Source organism: Bos taurus, chromosome 1 (genome assembly GCF_002263795.3).
Source record: "Bos taurus isolate L1 Dominette 01449 registration number 42190680 breed Hereford chromosome 1, ARS-UCD2.0, whole genome shotgun sequence".
Lineage (NCBI taxonomy): Eukaryota > Metazoa > Chordata > Mammalia > Artiodactyla > Bovidae > Bos > Bos taurus.
This window is the reverse complement of record NC_037328.1, coordinates 70,783,480-70,802,614: the sequence shown is the minus strand read 5'-3', so window position 1 is coordinate 70,802,614 and position 19,135 is coordinate 70,783,480. Positions and strand designations below refer to the sequence as shown.

Sequence of the window (19,135 nt, the reverse complement as noted above, 5' to 3'; positions counted from 1 at the left end):
CTGCACCGTGTCTTTTCCCCGTTTAATCAGGAAAGCAAAAGCCTTTCCAGAAACCCTGCAACACCTACTCTGTCTCATTGACCAGAATTGTGTCATGAAGCCAACTCTGGAAACAAGGGAAGATTTAGCTGCCTCCTCTCCCAAAGTGCGATTTTGTAATAACAAAAAAGGAACAGATGGAGATAGAACGATGAACACTGTTTCCTCTGATGAGCACTGATCCTGAAAGGGTGAGCAGCATCACCCATCTTCTCCCCACGTTTCTCTAATCGCACGTGGTCTTGAAGCCAATCTGGCAGGGAGAGGACCCCTCAGTCCGCAGCAGAAGCAGGTATGTGGTTTGTTGTCAGGCTGCAGACAGTTGTGCTGGAGAGCCGCTAGCCCCATTCTCCTCAGCCTCTGTGATGTCACACTGGGACTCCTTTCCTTCTACACTGGGCTGTGGCTTCCAAGGCTGCTGTGGCCATGGGGCTCCCGGACCCAGCAGTGGGAAGGGAGCCTGGTGACTCTCGTCTCCTCTGGGGACACGGGAGGTCCAGCCATGCCGCTCTTGAAGGATGCCATGCCGCTCATGAAGGAGCCCCACCCCCCACCTCAGGTCCCGCTCCCCTGGGTCCTCCCAAGCTTATTTGCCGCCTTCAACGTGGTGCTGCTGGTCATTTTCAGTGGCCTCTTCTTCGCATTTCCGTAAGTCTCCCACACAAGCTATCAGGTTTCTTACAGAGCAACAGAAAGGAAAGCAGATAATGATAGTACGGAGGCAGGGGGAGTGCAGAAGAGGGGTCAGGAGGGCCGGATGTTCTAGGCAAAGGGAACTGAATGCTATTAGAGGTATAGAGGTCTTGGTGCATTTGGGAGCTGCAGGTGGTTGGTAATACAGGGTGACTGGTGGAGTCTCTATGGATCTGTCACAAGCCTGGATATTTAGAGCAGGGTTTATGGTCTGTGGGTGCTGACTAGATGAACTGGAGCTTCAGGGCTGAGTCCTGCTCTTGTTTCAGTTGCAGGTGGCTGGCCCAGAATGGGGAATGGGCTTTTCCCGTCATCACAGGCCTCCTCTTTATCCTCACCTTCTTCAGTCTCATTTCACTCAACTTCTCAGACCCAGGCATCTTGCATCAAGGTGAGATATTGGCCCCCTGGGGCGCCTGCCTGCAGGGGTGATCCCTAAAGTGCTCCTCCCATCTCTCCCCACCACCACTGGGGCCTCAGGGCTCCTTCACCCTATGTCCTCATTTGTTCAGGCCCCGCATCTGCCATTTCATTTCTTGAACCATGGAGGTGTGAAAAAAACAGAATCTTGGAGGTTTTCCAGTTTCCTCGGAGGGTGGGGCCAGGGCAGAAGTTTCCTGGGAGAGAAGCCAGCTCTTCACAACCACTGAGTTTTCTCTTCCTCCTCCCTACCATACAAATTCTGTAAAGCATCGGTCACAGTACCGAAGGCCTGAGTTCACAAAGAACTCCTCGGGCTGGAAACCCACTTTCCCTGTGACTGCCAGCCTCTCTAAGCTTGGCCAGCTTGCTCAGTGGGGACTAAGGATTCCCCTGCCACCTGGTCCCCATGCTTCCTGAGCCCAGGGATGCCGTGGGGCTGCCCGCCTCCACCCTTTTGCTGCAGCAGACTGATGGAAGGGCCTCCAGCTGCTGCTCAATCCTTTTCCCATGCCAGGATCCAATGAACAGGGCCCCCTGATGGTACACGTGGTATGGGTGAACCACAGGGCCTTCCGCCTGCAGTGGTGCCAAAAGTGCTGCTTCCACCGCCCGCCCCGGACCTACCACTGTCCCTGGTGCAACATCTGCGTGGAGGTAAGTGCCCCTCTCCTGCCCACCTACTCTCCCGGCACCTGTCTGGGACCAGGAGGCCTACTCACATGGGGGCAAGTGGTGGGTGTGAAACTACTTCTGGGACTGCTAAAGACCAAAGGTGGCAGTAATTCCTAGCCACTCTTGATCACTCAGGCAGGTCACTGCCTCTGTGCCTGTACCTTTTCCGGGAGGCTGGCCCCTTCCTTCACTGGTTCTGACACTGTAGAGGGGCATCCACATCTATGCTGGGCCTGGTCAGACACTGCTGTTCTTCCCAGGGCTCAATGACACTGGATGTCCAAATGCCCTTGGCAAGCTGCAGGACCAGCCAGGGGAACATCCTGCCTCTTCTGAATGTCTAGGCCAAAGGGTCTCCTGGTCTCCTGGGTTCTGAGTGCACAGTCTGCAACAGTTCAGCAATGTGCTGTCTTAACTGGTCCTTACAACCCTGGGAGACTGTCTGGGCAAGGGTGTTATTATTAGGCTCACCCAGTGGATGAGAAAACAGATGCCGAGAGATATTCTACGTCCTGTCTGAAGTTACACCAGGATTTATCTCAGAGAAGACCAGGCAGGTCCTGTCACCAAAGCCTCTTGACATGACGTGCAGCTCTGTGAGCCCTGCGGTGCTCTAACTGGGGGAATGCCAGCAGGGTTAAGGACTTTGAGGCTCAGATTCTCCCTAGGAATGGGAGCCAATTCGTGAGGTCAAGGGCAGGTGGTTTAGAGGGAGCGCATAAGATTTGGGGGCGATGGAGCCTGGATCAAGGCCTGAGCCTTCTCCCTCTTGCCTAGGACTTTGACCACCACTGCAAGTGGGTCAATAACTGCATCGGTCACCGCAACTTCCGCTTCTTCATGCTGCTTGTCCTGTCCTTATGCCTCTACTCGGGGGCCATGCTGGTCACCTGCCTGATATTTCTGGTGCGCACGACCCACCTATCCTTCTCCATGGACAAGGCCATTGCGTATCCGCTGGGCTGTGGGGACCCACGACCAAACAGTGAGGGTGCGAGGAGCTGTCAACAGAGGGGGCGGGGTCACGGGGCGGGCAGAGCTAATGGTGAGCAGGGTTAGACGGTGAAGCCGCCTGAGAGGACCGGTTTGGGACGAGGTGAGGGTAGGTAGGGTCAGAGAGATGGGTGGGGATAGGAGGAACTGTGAAGGGGTGAGAAAGCAGAGTCAAGGATGGAGAATGCTCGAGGTGGCACAGGCCCAAGGCAGCAGGGTAAGCAGGGAGCGGGTGGGCGGGGCTTGATGTGGGCGGGGTTAGGCGAGGGGCGGGGCCAAGGAGGTCTGCCCGGAGGCGCTGCTCCTTAGCTGCTGTGCAGCATCTTGGTTGCTGTACCCGCCGCCGGCTTCCTGGTGCCCCTCTTCCTGTTGCTGCTGATCCAGGCCATGTCGGTGAGCGCGGCGGAGCGCTCCTACGAGGGCAAGGTACGTGGGGACGAGCGGGGCGCCATGATGGTATTGGGCTGTGGGTGGTCACCCCTCCCGGGCTTCCGCACCTTGCGCTTTCTCCTTCGCCCTGATCTTTGATGGCCTGAGCTCTCTCGAAGGTGCCTCGTGAGCCCTTCCAGACGCAGATTCAGCTCAGATCTCACCTCCTTCCGGAGCTCGGTAGTCGCTCTTCTTGCGTGGAAGGTGCACTAGTGAGTGCTAGGCCGCGTGCGCATTATTTTGAGCCATGGGCGTGGAGGCGAGTAAGGCTGTATCCTGCGCGTGTGTTGACAAGGAACCGGAAATCAGAGTAACTCACCGGACACCAGCGAACGCGCTGAGAGGGTTCTGCCGACATTGTGTAGCACAAACTCAGAGCACTGAGAGTTCAGTGAGGACCGCGGTGTGGAGTAGGACGTGCCACTTAGCGGTTTTGGACGGCAGAAGGCGAGGCATTGCTGTGAGGGGCAAAGATTGCAAAAAAGCACGGAAGCCTAAAAGTCTGTGGAATGTTGGTAGGAGGATGAGGGAACACTTCTAATCGCAGCAGGTGTGCATTGCGCAATCAAGTGATCTGCCTGGGATTGACCAGATTTAAAAGGCAAAGAAGTCAGGTAGATAATTTAATCTTGGTGCAGTGGAAACTTGGAAACCTTGATAGGACTTTTTTCTTTACACACAGTAAAATTCACCCTTTTTAGTGCACAGTTGTATGAGTTTTGACAAACATACAGTTCTGTAATCACTGCCATAACCAAGATTTAGAATAGCTCCATCCACCCTCCCCTCACTCCCCAAATTCCCTCATGGACTTTTGTAGTCCATTTCTCTCCCAACTTGCAGCCCCTGGCAATTACAGAATTGTTTTCTAGCCCAACAGTTTCTCCATTTTCAGAATTTCATATAATCATAGCCTTCTGAGTCTGGTTTCATTTACTCAGCCTAATCCATTTGAGATTCATCCAGGTTGTTTCCCGTATCAGGAGTTTCCTTCTCTTTATTTGTGTAGTATTTCATCATACAGGTGTGTCACAGCTTGTTTACTCATTTGTGCCAGTTGAAGGATATCTGCATTGTTTTTGGGTTTTGGTGATTATAAATGAGGCAGAACAGGAGAATGTTGGATCTCACCAAAAAAAGATACCCCATGTCCAAGGGCAAAGGAGAAGCCCCAGCAAGATGGTAGGAGGGGCAAAATCACGTTTAGAATCAAACCCCATACTCACCAGAGACACTTGGAGGGCTCAAACAAACCTTGTGTGCACCAGGACCCAGAGACCTCACAGAGGCTGAGCCAGAACTGTGTTTGAGTGTCTCCTGCTGAGGTACGGGTCAGCAGTGGCCTGCCACAAGCGCAGGGGCTCTGAGTACAGTAGATCTGGGTATGGCATAAGCCCTCCTGGAGGAGTTGCAATTAACCCCAGCATAGAGCTGCCAGAACTTACACAGGACTGGGGAAACAACTCTTGGAGGACAGACAAAACCTTGTGCATACCAGGACCCAGGAGAAAGGAGCAGTGACCCCACAAGAGACTGACCCAGACTTGCCCGTGAGTGTCCAGGAGTCTCCGGCAGAGGCGTGGGTCAGCGGTGGCTTGCTGCAGGGTCGGGGGCACTCAGTGCAGCAGTGCATGCATGGGACCTTTTAATGGAGGTCGCCATTATCCTCATTCAGTTCAGTTCAGTTGCCCAGTCGTGTCCAACTCTTTGCGATCCCATGAACTGCAGCATGCCAGGCCTCTCTGTCCATCACCAACTCCTGGAGTTTACTCAAACTCATGTCCATTGAGTCAGTGATGCCATCCAACCATCTCATCCTCTGTCATCCCCTTCTCCTCCTGCCTTCAATCTTTCCCAGCATCAAGGTCTTTTCAAATGAGTCAGCTCTTCGCATGAGGTGGCCAAAGTATTGGAGTTTCAGCTTCAGCATCAGTCTTTCCAATGAATATTCAGGACTGATTTCCTTTAGGGTGGACTGGTTGGATCTCCTTGGAGTCCAAGGGACTCTCAAGAGTCTTCTCCAACACCACAGTTCAAAAGCATCACTTCTTCGGCACTCAGCTTTCTTTATAGTCCAACTCTCATCCATACATAACTGCTGAAAAAACCACAGCTTTGACTAGACAGACCTTTGCTGGCAAAGTAATGTCTCTGCTTTTTAATATGCTGTCTAGGTTTGTCATAACTTTTCTTCCAAGGAGCAAGCGTCTTTTAATTTCATGGCTGCAGTCACCATCTGCAGTGATTTTGGAGCCCCCCAAAATAAAGTATGTCACTGTTTCCACTGTTTCCCCACCTATTTGCCATGAAGTGATGGGACCAGATGCCATGATCTTAGTTTTCTGAATGTTGAGTTTTAAGCCAACTTTTTCACTCTCCTCTTTCACTTTCATCAAGAGGCTCTTTAGTTCTTCAGTTTCTGCCATAAGGGTGGTGTCATCTGCATATCTGAGGTTATAGATGTTTCTCCCGGTAATCTTAATTCCAGCTTGTGCTTCATCCAGCCCAGCGTTTCTCATGATGTACTCTGCATATAAGTTAAATAAGCAGTGTGACAATATACAGCTCTATGCTAAGTCTGCTAAGTCACTTCAGTCATGTCCGACTCTCTGCGACCCCAGAAACGGCAGCCCACCAGGTTCCGCCGTCCTTGGGATTCTCCAGGCAAGAACACTGGAGTGGGTTGCCATTTCCTTCTCCAATGCATGAAAGTGAAAAGTGAAAGTGAAGTCGCTCAGTTGTGTCCGACTCCTAGTGACCCCATGGACTGCAGCCTACCAGGCTCCTCTGTCCATGAGATTTTCCAGGCAAGAGTACTGGAGTGGCGTGCCATCACCTTCTCCGATACAGCTCTATACAGTCAGCAAAAACAAGACTGGGAGCTGACTGTGGCTCAGATCATGAACTCCTTATTGCTAAATTCAGACTTAAATTGAAGAAACCACTAGACAGTTCAGGTATGACCTAAATCAAATCCCTTACAATTATACAGTGGAAGTGACAAATAGATTCAAGGGATTAGATCTGAGAGATAGAGTGCCTGAAGAACTATAGATGGAGGTTTGTGACATTGTACCGGAGGCAGGTATCAAGACCATCCTCAAGAAAAATCCAAAAAGGCAAAATGATTGTCTGAGAAGGCCTTACAAATGGCTGAGAAAAGAAGAGAAGGAAAAGGCAAAGGAGAAAAGGAAAGATATACCAATTTGAATGCAGAGTTTCATAGAATAGCAAGGAGAGATAAGCCTTTCTCAGTGACCAATGCAAAGAAATAAAGGAAGACAATAGAATGGGAGAGACTAGAGATCTCTTCAAGAAAATCAGAGATACAAAGGGAACATTTCAGGCACAATAAGAGACAGAAATGGTATGGATCTAACAGAAGCAGAAGATATTAAGAAGAGGTGGCAAGAATACACAGAAGAACTGTACAAAAAAGATCTTCATTACTCAGATAACCATGGTGGTGTGATCACTCACCTAGAGCCAGATATCTTGGAATGCAAAGTCAAGTGGGCCTTAGGAAGCATCACTACAAACAAAGCTAGTGGAGGTGATAAAATTCCAGTTGAGCTATTTCAAAACCTGAAAGATGATGCTGTGAAAGTGCTGCACTCAATATACCAGCAAATTTGGAAAACTCAGCAGTGGCCACAGGACTGGAAAAGGTCAGTTTTCACTCCAGTCCCAAAGAAGGCAATGCCAAAGAATGTTCAAACTACCACACGATTGCACTCATCTCACATGCTAGCAAATTAATGCTCAAAATTCTCCAAACCAGGCTTCAACAGTACATGAACCATGAACTTCCAGATGTTCAAGCTGGATTTAGAAAAGGCAGAGGAACCAGAGATCAAATTGCCAACATCTGTTGGATCATCGAAAAAGCACGAGAGTTCCAGAAAAACATCTACTTCTGCTTTATTGACTATGCCAAGGCCTTTGACTGTGTGGATCACAACAAACTATAGAAAATTCTTAAAGAGGTGAGAATACCAGACCACCTTACCTGCTTCCTGAGAAATCTGTATGCAGGTCAAGAAGCAACAGTTAGAACTGGATGTGGAACAACAGACTGGTTCCAAATAGGAAAAGGAGTATGTCAAGGCGGTATACTGTCACCCTGCTTATTTAACTTATACGCAGAGTACATCGTGAGAAACGCTGGGCTGGATGAAGCACAAGCTGGAATTAAGATTACCGGGAGAAACATCTATAACCTCACATATGCAGATGACACCACCCTTATGGCAGAAAGTGAAGAACTAAAGAGCCTCTTGATGAAAGTGAAAGAGGAGAGTGAAAAAGTTGGCTTAAAACTCAACATTCAGAAAACTAAGATCATGGCATCTGGTCCCATCACTTCATGGCAAATAGGTGGGGAAACAGTGGAAACAGTGACATACTTTATTTTGGGGGGCTCCAAAATCACTGCAGATGGTGACTGCAGCCATGAAATTAAAAGACGCTTGCTCCTTGGAAGAAAAGTTATGACAAACCTAGACAGCATATTAAAAAGCAGAGACATTACTTTGCCAGCAAAGGTCTGTCTAGTCAAAGCTGTGGTTTTTTTCAGCAGTTATGTATGGATGAGAGTTGGACTATAAAGAAAGCTGAGTGCCGAAGAAGTGATGCTTTTGAACTGTGGTGTTGGAGAAGACTCTTGAGAGTCCCTTGGACTCCAAGGAGATCCAACCAGTCCACCCTAAAGGAAGTCAGTCCTGAATATTCATTGGAAAGATTGATGCTGAAGCTGAAACTCCAATACTTTGGCCACCTGATGCAAAGAACTGACTCATTGGAAAAGACCCTGATGCTGGGAAAGACTGAAGGCGGGAGGAGAAAGGGATGACAGGGGATGAGGTGGTTGGATGGCATCACTGACTCAATGGACATGAGTTTGAGTAAACTCCAGGAGTTGATAATGGACAGGGAGGCCTGGCATGCTGCAGTCCATGGGGTCACAAAGAGTCAGACATGACTGAGTGAATGAAGTGAACTGAAATGAGGCCATTATAAATGTTGGTGTACAGGCATGTGAATACAAGTTTTCATTTTTGGGGGGAAGGGATATGTACTTAAGAGTGGTGTTGCTGTGTCATATAGTAACTGTATGTCTAATTTTATAAGAAACTGCCAAATTGTCTTCCAAAATGGCTGTACCACTTCAATTTCCATAAGCAATGTATAGGAATTCCAGTTGCTCTGAATCATTAACATTTGGCATTGTCATTTTTAAAAAAATTAAGCTGATCTAAGAAATGTATAGTGATATCTCATTGTGGTTTTAATTTGCATTTTCCTAATGACTAATGACTTTGAACATCTTTTCATGTTTTTGTTTGTCATCAGTTTATCTTTTTAAAAAAGTATTTATTTATGTAACTGTGCCGGGTCTTAACTGCGGTTTGTGAGATATTTGATCTTCCTTTTGGCTTGTGGGATCTTTCAGTTGCGCGGCATTCGAACTCTTGGTTGTGGCATGTGGGATCCAGTTCCCTGACCAGGGATGAATCTTTGTAATGTTGGTAGGCCCTCTGCATTGGGAGCTCAGAGTCTTAGCACGGGACCACTAAGGAAGTCCTGCCACCATTATATCTTTGATTAAAATTCTTTTCCAGTCATTTGACCATTAAAAGTTGGTTTGCCTTCTTAATATTGAGTGTTAAGATTTCTATGGCTCAGGTGATAAAGAATCTGCCTGCAATGTGGGAAACCTGGGTTCAGTCCCTGGGTTGGGAAGATTCCCTGGAGAAGGGAATGGTTACCTACTCCAGTATTCTGGCCTGTGGAACTCCATGGACTGTATAGTCCATGGGGTCACAAAGAATTGGACTTGACTGAGTGACTTTCACTTCACAATTTCTATATTCAAGATTCAGATATCTGTTTTGCAAATATTTTCTCCACATCTGTGGCTTGTCATCTCATTTTCTCAACAGTATCTTCCAAAGATCAGAAGTTTTAAGTTTTGATGAATTATGTTAGCAGTATTTTCTTTTATGGATTGTGCTTTTGGTATGTAACTAAGAAATCTTTGCCTAACCCAAAGTCACAAAGATTTTCTCATATATTTTATTCTAGATATTTTATAGTTTTAGGTTTTATATTTAGGACTGTGATTCATTTGGGGTTAAATTGTGTATATGATATAAGGTATGGGTCAAGATTTTTTTTTTTTTTTTGCTTATGGGTTATTTCAGCACCATTTTTGGAAAAGATTATCCTTCCATTGAGTTGCCTTTGAATATCTGTCAAAAAACAATGGACTATACAGGTGAAGATGTATTTCTGGAGTCTTTTTTTTTTTTTTTTAAATCAATACCACCCTGTCTTGCTTAGCAGCTTTATATTGTCTTGAAATCATACAATGTGCGTTCTCCTATTTTGTTATTTTACAAAGTTTTGTTGGTTATTCTCGTTACCTTGACTTATCTTACCTAAATTTATATAAATTTTAGAATCAAGTTGTCAATTTCTATAAGAGCATTTGCTGGGATTTTCATTTGTCTTTTGTTTGAACCTATAGATCAGTTTTGAAAACTGACATTTTAATAATACTGAGTTTTTGAATCCATGAACATGGTATATCTCTCCATTTATTTAGAGCTTCTTTGATTTATTTCATTAGTGTCAATTTTCAGCATATAGATCTTGACTCCATTGTGTTAGACCTTTTTCTAAACATTTCATTTTTTGTGTTATAATTTTTAAAATTTCATTTTCATTTGTATTTTATTTTATTTATTTATTTTTCATTTGTATTTTAAAATAATTAATTAAGCTATACTGGGCCTTAGCTGCAGCATATGGGATCTTTAGTATCGACATGCAAACTCTTAGTTTGGGCATGTGGGATCTAGTTCCCTGACAAGGCATTGAACCTGGGCCCCCTGCATTGGGAAAGCAGAGTCTTAGCCACTGGACCAAGGGAAATCCCTCCATTTGTTTATCACTATAAGAAAATACAATGGATTTTTGTGTATTAGTCTTGAGTCTTACAATTTTTCTAGACTCATTTATTAGTTCTAATAGCTTTTTTGTTGATTTTACATAGAAAATCATGTCATGATTCATTCCTTCCTTTCCACAATGTATGGGTTTATTTCTTTTTCTTTTCCTGCATTACCTTGGACTTTCAGTACTGTGTTTACTCAGAGTGGTAAAGTGAACATCCCTTACCATGGGATTCCTTCCACGTGGCAATAGTTTTTTATTAAAACCTGTTTTAGGAAGCCTGTAGTTGGCTGCATCACTGAGGGGGAGTAGGTGGAGACACTGAGACAGCGGAAAGGACAGAGGACCTCTTTACGCACCGTTTCCCATCTTTCCAGTCAAGACTTAATCACCCCACCCCACCCATTTTTGGTTCTCAGCTCATGTGTGACTCCTCTGCACAGCCCTTACTCATCAGCCCCCTGTGGTCTTCATGTCTTCTCTCTCTAGCCTCAGTCCCTCATTTCAGCCTCTCCTGGGCAGCATTCTCCCTTCCCGCATCCTGTGGTTCTTACAGCCCAAGTCAGGCCATAGGTCTGCCCTCCCTCCGCTGCTCAGATGGGGCTGTCTCAATCCATGATCTCCAACCTTTAGAAACCTAAATGTGGTCTGCACCCTGATTCACCAGACAGGGCTCTTTTCCACTGTGCATGTGTGCTAAGTCACTTCAGTCATGTGCCACTCTGTGTGACACTATGGACTGTAGCCCGCAAGGCTCCTCTGTTCATGGGATTCTCCAGGCAAGAATACTGGAGTGGATTGCCGTTTTCTCCTCCACAGGATCTTCCTGACCCAGGGATCAAACCTGAGTCTCTTACGTCTCCTGCATTGGCAGGCAGGTTCTTTACCACTAGTGACACCTGGGAAGCCCTCTTTCCCAATACCAGAACCCAATTTCAGGCATTCTTCAAACACCTCAACTTCATTCCGTTTTTACCTCCAACTTCTGCTGGGCCACTTGCTTATATCACAAGGGCTCTGGAGCCAGACTGCATAAATTCAAATCACAGTTCCACAACATCCCAGCAAGGAGATCTTGGCTGTGTTACTTAGCCATCTGGTGCCTCAGTATCCCCATCTGTAAAAGGGAGCAGTCTGGATTAATAAACCACCCTTTCAGATAGTGAAATTCAGTGAAGGCACAATTTTAGGGGAAAAAAAGCAAAAAATGAGATGTGGGAAAGTAGAGAAGTTGAAGGAGCAAGGATGGAACTGTCTTTGGAGCAGTTTAACAGCAAAAGGAAGATCCAAAAGTGTATCTGGAAGGAGATAGCAGAAGGAAGTGTGGCCAGGGGAGACAGAAGGGGAGGAGACTGCAAAAGTGGCTACAGGTGATGGGGGAGGACCCCTGTGCAGGCAGGAGATGCGGGTGTGGTGCCAGAGCTACTCACCAGTGGGCTGTGGGACGCTTTACTTGACCCTCCGGCTCCTTTGTCCTTGGAGTCTGGCCGCAGCCCCAGGCTGGGCTGAGCTGACCAGCACTCGGAGGGCTGGTATGGGTGGCCTGCCCGGTCCTGCTGGATCTGAGCTCTTCTTCCTGTCCTCACCCACTCCAGTGCCGATACCTGCAGGGATACAACCCCTTCGACCACGGCTGTGCCAGCAACTGGTATTTAACAATTTGTGCACCGCTGGGACCCAAGTGAGTTGGCAAAGCAGAGTCCTGGTGGTGGCCCCTGGGGCTGTTGGGGTGGGGTGAAGCTGGATGGTTTCCCCTGGCCCCTTAGCATAGCTCCTGGCCCCATATGCTCACTGTTCCTCTTCTTTCGGAGTTTTCTCCAGGGCCTAGTGGGAGCCCCTGAAACCTCCCCTTCCTTGCCTCTGTGGGTTCTGGCCCCAAGAAGAGGGGTTAAAAGGGGCACTGCAGCCTGGAGGAGACAGGTGCCAGCTCCCTGCAGGGCCAGGCCCAGGCTGTGTGCCCCCCAGACTGAGAGGGACCAGGCCAGGAGGCCATGACCACCTGCATCTGGCTTGTCGCTCCCCAGGTATATGGCCGAAGCTGTCTGGCTGCAGAGAGTGGTGGGGTCTGACTGGGTGCCCATACAGACCCCGCGCTTCCCAATGTGCACCTCCGTGCTCAGTCCCCCCGCCTTCCCTGAGCCTGGGTCTGTCCCCCAGCCTCAACCTCCGGGTCTCTACAAACCAGGGAAGGGTCCCCCAGGGAGCGGTGAGGCTGCAGTCCTCCAGGAGGTGAGTTTGTGTGTGTGCGTGGGTGTTGGGAGAGGGCGTCTGCAGATTGTGGGTGTGGGGAGAAGCCCCCTGGTGTTGGGCTGGCCTTGAAGCTGGAACACTCAGCTGGAGGGAGGGGGATTTTAGGCCTGAAGAGTGTTGGCAGTAGAGTCACAGACCTCCAGAATACCCCAGGGGTCCCTGGACTCACAAAGGAAAAGGCCAAACCACTCACTTGGTGGGTGGCCTTGGGCCAGTCGCTTATCCTTTCTGGGCCTCAGCTCTTCAAGAGAATTGAGACTAGTCCAGTGGTTTACCATTGTGGGGGCTGGTGGTGTGGGATTCCATTATTTAAAGGCACCTTTTACTGTGAAACCGGGTCTATGAATCATGTGGAAGTGGAGCATTAGGGAAGAAGTGGGGGTGGGTAACCCACAGCCCCCTAGGGACCCTGCCGCCCCCTCCTTTTGCGGTGGCCTGGGCAGTGTCTTGCTCCGCAGTGGGTGGGCTGTGGGGCGGGGCTCGAGGACAGCCCTCATACTCCCGACTCTGCTCAGCTCCACGCCAGCCCAGTGCTGCCCCGGCTGCGGGAGGACCCCAGACGAGGCTCCGTCTACTTCTTGCCCTTTCGCCCCGGGAGATGCCAGGAGTCCCTGCACCCGAACCTCACCTCTTGAGCCTCTCGGGAAGACCCTGTGCCCTGCCGCCTGCCCTTGCCCTCTCCCCTGGCGGGAGTACTGAGATCCCAAGCGCATTAAATACCCTTTGCCTACGTTTTACAACTGCCTGCTGCACTCTGTCCTAGGTGCGAGGGAGTGTGAAGGGGGCGGGCTCTGAAGGGCTGGGACAAAGCCCCCCGGAGGGAAGAGCCGAGGTCCAGTACTGACTGGCTCTGCGACCTTGGGCAAGACACCCAACATTGCTGTCATCCTTCAAATGGGGCAACTATAGCAACCACAGAGAAGGCTGAAGATGATGGAAGAGAAAACGCAGCGATGCAGGAGTGTCCGCCCAAGTCCCAGCCTCTGCCCTGTTGCACCCCTGTCTGACTGCAGGGGGCGCCCGTCGCCTGGGAATTCGCCAAGCTGGACCTGATTCAGCCGGCACGCTGGAGCCTACTGTGAGGGCTGGGCTGGCCCTCCGATTGGGAGTGGGCCCTCCCCCTGCCTCTTCTCGGGAAGTAAAGGGGTGAGAGGGTTCTCTGTTACCCTCAGGATGGGCACTAACCACGCTGCTTCCTACCACCCGTGTATCCAGGTGAAGGGGGTGTGGTGAAGATGCGAGGGAAGGGTTGGATGAGCATCCCAGGGCCCCGTGAAGGTATGCGCTTGTGTGTGCATGCCTGTTTGTGTGTTGGGGGCCCAGCCTGGGGAGGTGAGTGATGATACAGGACTTGGCTCCAGTTCTCCCTAAGCTGGGTCCTCTTTGAGGCTGCCCTTCCCTCTTCCTCCGCCCCAGGCCCAGCCTCACCCACCCCTCTGGCTCTAGCTCTTGGGCTCCTGGCCAGCTTCCTTCAACCCAGAGACTCCAGTTCTATCTCACCCCATTTGCCTTGGTCCCAGGGTCTCCCCTGTCCTAAGCCCCCTTGTTTTCTCAGCTTTCAGAATTAACCTTAGGTTCTGGGGAGGGATGCAAGGTACTCTCCACCTTACAAAAAGGCAGCCCCGTTTTAACCTTGTTGTAAAAGGCCTCAGCGGCCACATTAAAAATCCTCAGGGGCCATGTTTACAAGTAAAGCTGAAGCAGCCATCCCTGTCTGGAAAGCCCACAATGCATGGTCGCATGTGTGGGGACGAGGACATGAGACTCTTTGAGCCCTGGACCCCAGGGGTGTATGTGACTCACAGATCTGTGTGAGGGGCTTGTTTGTGTGCGTTTTGAGAGCACAGCTCTGCCCAGGCTGCTGAGCAGTGAGGAGAGGCTCTCAGTCCTCCTCCCAGATGGGAGTCCTCAGGGTGGTCCTAGCCTCCACCAGAGAGGAAGAGGATTCAGGAACCTGGGCCAAGGCCTGGATGGGGGGTGTTCATGGAGCTGGCTCACCCCTTCTTCTGATTCCCTTACATTCTCTCCCCCAAGCCTTGGGCACCCTCAAAAATTCTTTCCTGCCAGGCTGGGGGCTTCCATTGAACTATGCCCACCTTCCCTTCCTGCCTTCTCCACATTTCTGCTGAGCCTGCCCTTGACTCCCAGACACACCCCTCGCAGTCTTTGGCCCACTGATATGGGGAGGGGTGTTATCAGGATTGAAAACAGGGCCAGCTCTCCACACACAGCCCAGAAGCCCTGCAGTCCCTACTGCCCCTTGGACAGGAACCAAGGAGTGACCCCCACCCCCGCAGGGCTGTCAGCTGCCCACATGTCTGGAGCCACTCTGTGGGGTCCCCAGGCCACTCCTGGAACAAAAGGAAGGAGGGGGAGCCTGGAAGTAGACACCCCTTTTTCAGCTTTACACCTTTCCTCCATGACCTTCTAGAAGGTCAGGGCGTGTGGGGTGGGAAGAGCCCTGGGCCAGCAATTGGGAGACCTGGGTGTCACTCAGCTCTGCTACCAACTAGGGTGCTATGGGAGTGAGCCTCTTTCCCCTGCTTGGCCTCGGGGCCCTCGTCTGTAAACAGGGAGGACCATCATGGCTAGCTCACAGTGGTCAGAGTCCTAACTCGTTAGAGCTGGAAGGGCTTTAGGGGTTACTTCATCCAGCTGCCCCTGCACCCTCAATCTCACACATTTTCACTAGAGAGAGAAGGGATGGGATGACTCAGTGTCCAAACGTGTTCGTTTCTTGGGCTGCCTCTCCTGTTTCTGCTCCGGGCACCACTTTGGAGGAGGAGGGACTTGGGCAGTCCCACAAAGACAGCAGGACATGTCAGCGCAGGGCCTGGGGACAGGATAAGAAGGCAGGCTTAACTCTGACTCCAGTTCTGCTGGGAGCGATAATGATACCCTGCTGCCTTGCCTTCGCCCTGCCCTGCCCACCCCACCCAAGGGGGCCCTGCCAGTGGCTGAGGGTGAGGCAGGGCAGGGAGAGACAGGGCAGAGGAGGTGGCCGAAGCCTGGAATTGGGGAGCCAGAGTCCTCATACCTCCCAGAGAGCGTGCCCCTTGCTGGCTGAGCCTCCTGGGCTCCTGGGCACCCAGGTGACTCTCCAGCCATGCCCACATCCTCTTCCAGTTCCTGCACGCGGAGCGCAGTGGAGGGAAGGGGCTGGGCTGACGGTTTGCCAGACCTGTCCTGGGAAACAAGCCTTTACTGAGCCTCACTGGGCCAGGACCTGGGCGAGCTGGTTCACATGATCTCCTTTAATCCTCACAACAACCCTCTGGAGTTGTTATTCTCACCGTGGACTTGAAGAAACTAGAACTGATTGAGCAAACAAATCACTTCCCCGAGGTCACACAGCTGCTAAGTGGCGGGGCCAAAGCTCCTTATTTAGTCTTTGTCATGACAGTGCTTCCTAGGCAGTTTTACTTTATTTCAGTTCAGAGTAGTGGCTAAGGCATGGGCTCTGAAGCTGGGCGGCCCACCTATGATGGGATGAATCATTGCTGCTGTTGTGCCTTTGTGAGGGTTCATTGTGCAGTGCATGTGGAGAGCTTGACCCTGGCGCTGGCACGTGGGAGGTGCTTAATCAGGGTGGCAATCATCCCAACAATAGGGTCCAGGTGATGCCTGAGTTAGGACTTTATGACCTGCTGGGGCCTTGGGGATACCAGCACTGGGGCTGCCGTTGGGTGTGGGTTTCCTGGTGGTCAGGCAGCACAAGAGAAGCGTGTCGGGAGAGGAGGTTTGTGGTCTTGTGTTACAGAAAGTCAAGGCATGTTTGTATCCCCCAGCCAAAGGGGAATGGAGGTGTGGGCTGAGCATGTTCAAGGGAACAGCAAGATCACCCCACCCCCACCCCCAACGGCTGTGCTCTCCCGCAGGCTGAGGGGTTTCCTGTTAAGAAAGCACTTGTTGCATCTATTTCGAGGCCAGGGGGTGTCTTGGGTTGAAGGAAGTCAAGGCGGTAGTCCTCTAAACGCTATTCCCCCGGCCTTGCTCAGAGCTGCCGCCTGCCGCTCCTGCTGGCTCTCCCTGTAGCCCCTGGTCTGTCAGTCTGTGTCTGTCTCCGCCTCACCTCCTCTCACCTTTCCACTCTGTGTCCTCTCTCTCTGCCCTCTTCCTCCTTTCACTGTCTTGCACGCGCTCCCTACGATGACTCTGCCTGTCTCTCTCCACCCCTCACCACCTTTCTTGGACGACCGCTTCTGGGAACAGAAAACAAACTGTCTGACGGCTTTCAAGTAATAATTTTCAAATGTGATTCTTGGAAGCCCTTGGGCCTGGGTATGGAAACCTCTAGAACTCTGGGCCAGGCCAGAGACAGGGCCTGCACAGGGCACCTTTGTCTCTGACCGGGGCTTCCTCTTCCAAGCCAGGTACATGCTCCCCCAGCTGCTTCTGCTGCTTCTGGGACTGTTTTGCTGCTGAAATTGGAGATTCCCACACTAGGAGGGATATCTCCACACTGAATATCCAGCTTATTTCTCAGTGAAAAGAAAACCAAGACACTGGCACTCGGAGAGAGGCTCAGCAGGGCTTGTCCTGGGATGATAGAGCTAAGTAGAGGCCAGGCAAGACTGGGTCCCTGTCTCCTGCTTCCCACCACTCCCCGTGGGTCAGAGGCCTGGACTGTAAACAGGAAGGGCACTCATCTTCTGGAGGTCTGGTATAATAACTTGGCTCCCACAGGCAAAAATCACAAAAGTGACGACAGTGATAACTATCAGTTTGATGCTAACCGAAGGCTTAGTGCTTGGCTTATATTATCTCATTTAATCCTCAAAATGATTTGTGGAGAAGATGCTGCAGTTACTTCTGTGGGCGTGACCCTGGACAGTCCTTGGGCCTCCCTCTCCTGTCTACAAGGATAGAGCTTTCTGGAGGATCCCTGGGGCTATTCCTGCCCTGCCCTCCTGGGAGTCTTTGACTTAGTGGCTAGGCACGAGTGTCCTCGGTCTGGGTACAAGCCCCGAGGCAGACTGGGCCCTAGGCAGGGCTTTTTCGATGACCCATTAGGGTCCTTCGCCTGAACCTCCTCTGTCCCCTAGTCGGGGGAACGGGGGAGCATTAGGTCACCAAACAGGAGTACCGATCCCTGGGCAGGACCCTATCTGGGCTGGAAAGTCTTCTGCCCAATTGTCCCTAGGTATCTGTTCTGCAGCCCCTGCAGACACAGCATGGAAAGAACACTCCCGCCTGCTCTTTGCCTGGCCAGGCAGTGCGATGCCAGGATGGGACAGCAGGAGAGTGGGGTTGGAAGGCAGGCCCTGTGCTTCCTAGTGATAAGGCCACAGAAAAGCCGCTGGCCTCTCATCGTCACCGCTGTTACAGCATCTGCAGAAGCCCGGCTGCCTCCAGTGCTTGAAAGACGCGCTGAACTTTCACTTCTTCACACCCACCACAGCCCCGCAGGTGTGGGGCTACAGTAAAGGGAGCCTTGTGAGGGCTAGGCCTGGGCTTGGGGAGCCTGGCAGGAGTAACCCTCACCTCCCTCCGGCCCTCTGTCTCTACTTCCTCTGCTGGTTCTGCAGGCTCTGGGTTTGGATCATTTGGAAGTGGCCAGGACTGAGGATGGGCCACCTCTCTTTCAATCTCAGACAGACCCAGCCTGGTTCATGTTCCCTGGATGACTTCTCAGCTTGCTCTCTTCCCCACCAAGTTTCTTCCCTAGGGAATAACTGGCCAGATTTGGGTTTGGGGCAGGGATGCGGCCCTTTCTGCTCCTAGCTGGCACCCCCAACTGCCAGCCTCGCTGAGCCCCTGGCGAGGAAGCCTCTGGAAGGCCAAAAAGTCTGGTTGTTTGAACCCTTGGCAGCAACGTGTGCTGCCTCTGCCTTGGTCCAGGGGCTCCATCTGCCTTGGATACAATCCAGACCAAAAAGTAAAGGAGGTTTGTTCCTGAAGCGGAGACCAGAAGTAGGCACACAGAGGGCTCTGAGCTTTGGAGTTGAAGCTTTTAAAGATTTGTTTTGTTTAAATATCCTGCTGCAGGAACGAGAAGCCCCAAATCAAACATTCCTGAAACATGAATTTCAGGTGGCTTTAAAGGAGCAGTTTGTTTGGTTTCCGTCCCACCCTGTTTATGCTCAGTGGGGTCTCGGGCACTGGGCCCTGGGGCTTGGTGGAGGGTCCACACCCTTCCAGGCTCACCGTCCTGTCTCACCCGGAGCTCCTCAGCACCAGCTCCAGCCAGAGGGCCTCTGGTCACAGCCAGGCCCCCAGGGTGCTCCCCGGGGGGCGGCGCACAGCCGTCTCAGGGAGGGAAGGCGCCGCCCGTCTGTCTGCAGCTGCCTTTCCCCTGCTGGCCACACACTCATTCTTGAGCTCTCTCTACCCTTGATCTGGGGGGTCAGACACACTCCGGACTCTCCTCCTAGTCAGGGATACTCTGCCCATGACTCTCTCACCTCCTGTCAGGGTATCTCCCAGGTCCTATGCCTGGGGTGTGCCCCACTGTGGAGAACTCACTCCTTCCCTGGCCTCAGCAGTGCTGGGCCTGGCTGAGCCTCTGTCTCCTCAGGTCCTGCCAGTTTCCCAGGCTCTGGCCTTAATATTATTTTAATGTTTTATTGGGGCATAATTGACAAGTAAAATTGTAAGACTTTTAAAGTATACAACATGATGATTTGTTATCTGTGTACATTATGAAAGGGTTCCCCTATCAAACTAGCCTTAATTTTAT

The 19,135-nt window shown here is 50.9% G+C and overlaps 1 protein-coding gene across 1 annotated transcript; it reads left to right on the top strand.

Moving 5' to 3' along the window:
- The first annotated feature begins 461 nt into the window (after positions 1 to 461).
- On the top strand, positions 462 to 13,191 carry ZDHHC19 (zinc finger DHHC-type palmitoyltransferase 19). Its single transcript, NM_001075671.2, has 8 exons — positions 462 to 687; positions 1,002 to 1,123; positions 1,670 to 1,809; positions 2,605 to 2,777; positions 3,141 to 3,246; positions 11,802 to 11,887; positions 12,231 to 12,435; positions 12,972 to 13,191. The coding sequence occupies exons 1-8, from the start codon at positions 542 to 544 to the stop codon at positions 13,089 to 13,091; spliced, it is 1,098 nt and encodes a 365-aa protein (NP_001069139.1). The 5' UTR covers positions 462 to 541; the 3' UTR covers positions 13,092 to 13,191.
- Positions 13,192 to 19,135: the final 5,944 nt, after the last annotated feature.

What these genes read in the sequence shown, in the direction of transcription:
- ZDHHC19 (NM_001075671.2), top strand. Translation starts at nt 542, where the DNA reads ATGCCGCTCTTGAAGGATGCCATGCCGCTCATGAAGGAGCCCCACCCC. An exon ending in GGTGCAACATCTGCGTGGAG is followed by an intron (nt 1,810 to 2,604) that starts GTAAGTGCCCCT and finishes CCTCTTGCCTAG; the next exon opens with GACTTTGACCACCACTGCAA. An exon ending in AGGCTGCAGTCCTCCAGGAG is followed by an intron (nt 12,436 to 12,971) that starts GTGAGTTTGTGT and finishes GACTCTGCTCAG; the next exon opens with CTCCACGCCAGCCCAGTGCT.